The 771-nt window shown below is 46.8% G+C and overlaps 1 protein-coding gene across 1 annotated transcript in view; it reads left to right on the top strand.

Moving 5' to 3' along the window:
• Positions 1–170: 170 nt before the first annotated feature.
• LOC108624865 (T-box transcription factor TBX20) overlaps positions 171–771 on the top strand; it is a gene marked incomplete at its 5' end in the record, with an annotated part of 37,296 nt that continues 36,695 nt past the window's right edge. Inside the window, one exon of the mRNA XM_018024434.2 lies at positions 171–561. Coding sequence (XP_017879923.1) covers positions 171–561 — 391 coding nt within the window. The remainder of the gene's footprint in view (positions 562–771) is intronic.

Below are 771 nucleotides of genomic sequence, written 5' to 3'. Positions count from 1 at the left end.
GAACATGAGTATAATACATATCATTATTTTTGATAAAACGAATCTCAATCTGGATTTCATATTTTAAATTCTCATCCAAAGTGTTTTATTTAAAAAATCCCTAGTCTAATGATTATCATCCGGTAGATTCGAAACGAGGTTTAACTCGTTTGAAAATATTAATGCTCCAGGCGCGAGGACGTCACCGGTGAACATAGTCGCGACGGCTACGGTGGTTACGGACGAGGCGCTGTTGGCCGACGATTGCGAGGTGGACAACTGCGAGGGTGAGAGCGAGGGTACCGAGAAATCGACGCAAGAGGAGGACGAGGAGGTGGACGTGGACGTCGAGGAGTGCAGCAGCGTTGACGACGGGCCAGTGAACAGCGCGCCGGACGACCTCACCACGTCCTCGTCGAGAAAGTGTCCGGATCCGTATAACGAGCACGAGCGGAAGCACCGGTTCAGGACCAGTTGCAACTCCGACGAGCTGCGGGACGTCGAGTGCCACCTCGAGACGAAGGAACTCTGGGACAAATTCAACGACCTCGGGACGGAGATGATCATTACAAAGACCGGCAGGTAAGCGACACCTATTCATTATTCAGACTGTGGAATTAACTCAGGGATTACATGTTATTTTTACCGGCCACGTATCGCCACTAGACTTGTTTGCGAATGTTCTGAAAACCGTAAACACATTTTACGTGTTACAATTCTTACCTATTCATTCATCCTTTTAATATTAATAACGAAGTATCTACAGTCTACAGTAATACAAAATAGACGTGA

Source organism: Ceratina calcarata, unplaced genomic scaffold, assembly GCF_001652005.2.
Source record: "Ceratina calcarata isolate Rehan_Ccalc_2016 unplaced genomic scaffold, ASM165200v1 scaffold334.2, whole genome shotgun sequence".
Taxonomy (NCBI): Eukaryota; Metazoa; Arthropoda; class Insecta; order Hymenoptera; family Apidae; genus Ceratina; species Ceratina calcarata.
This window is presented reverse-complemented; position numbering and strand designations above follow the sequence as displayed.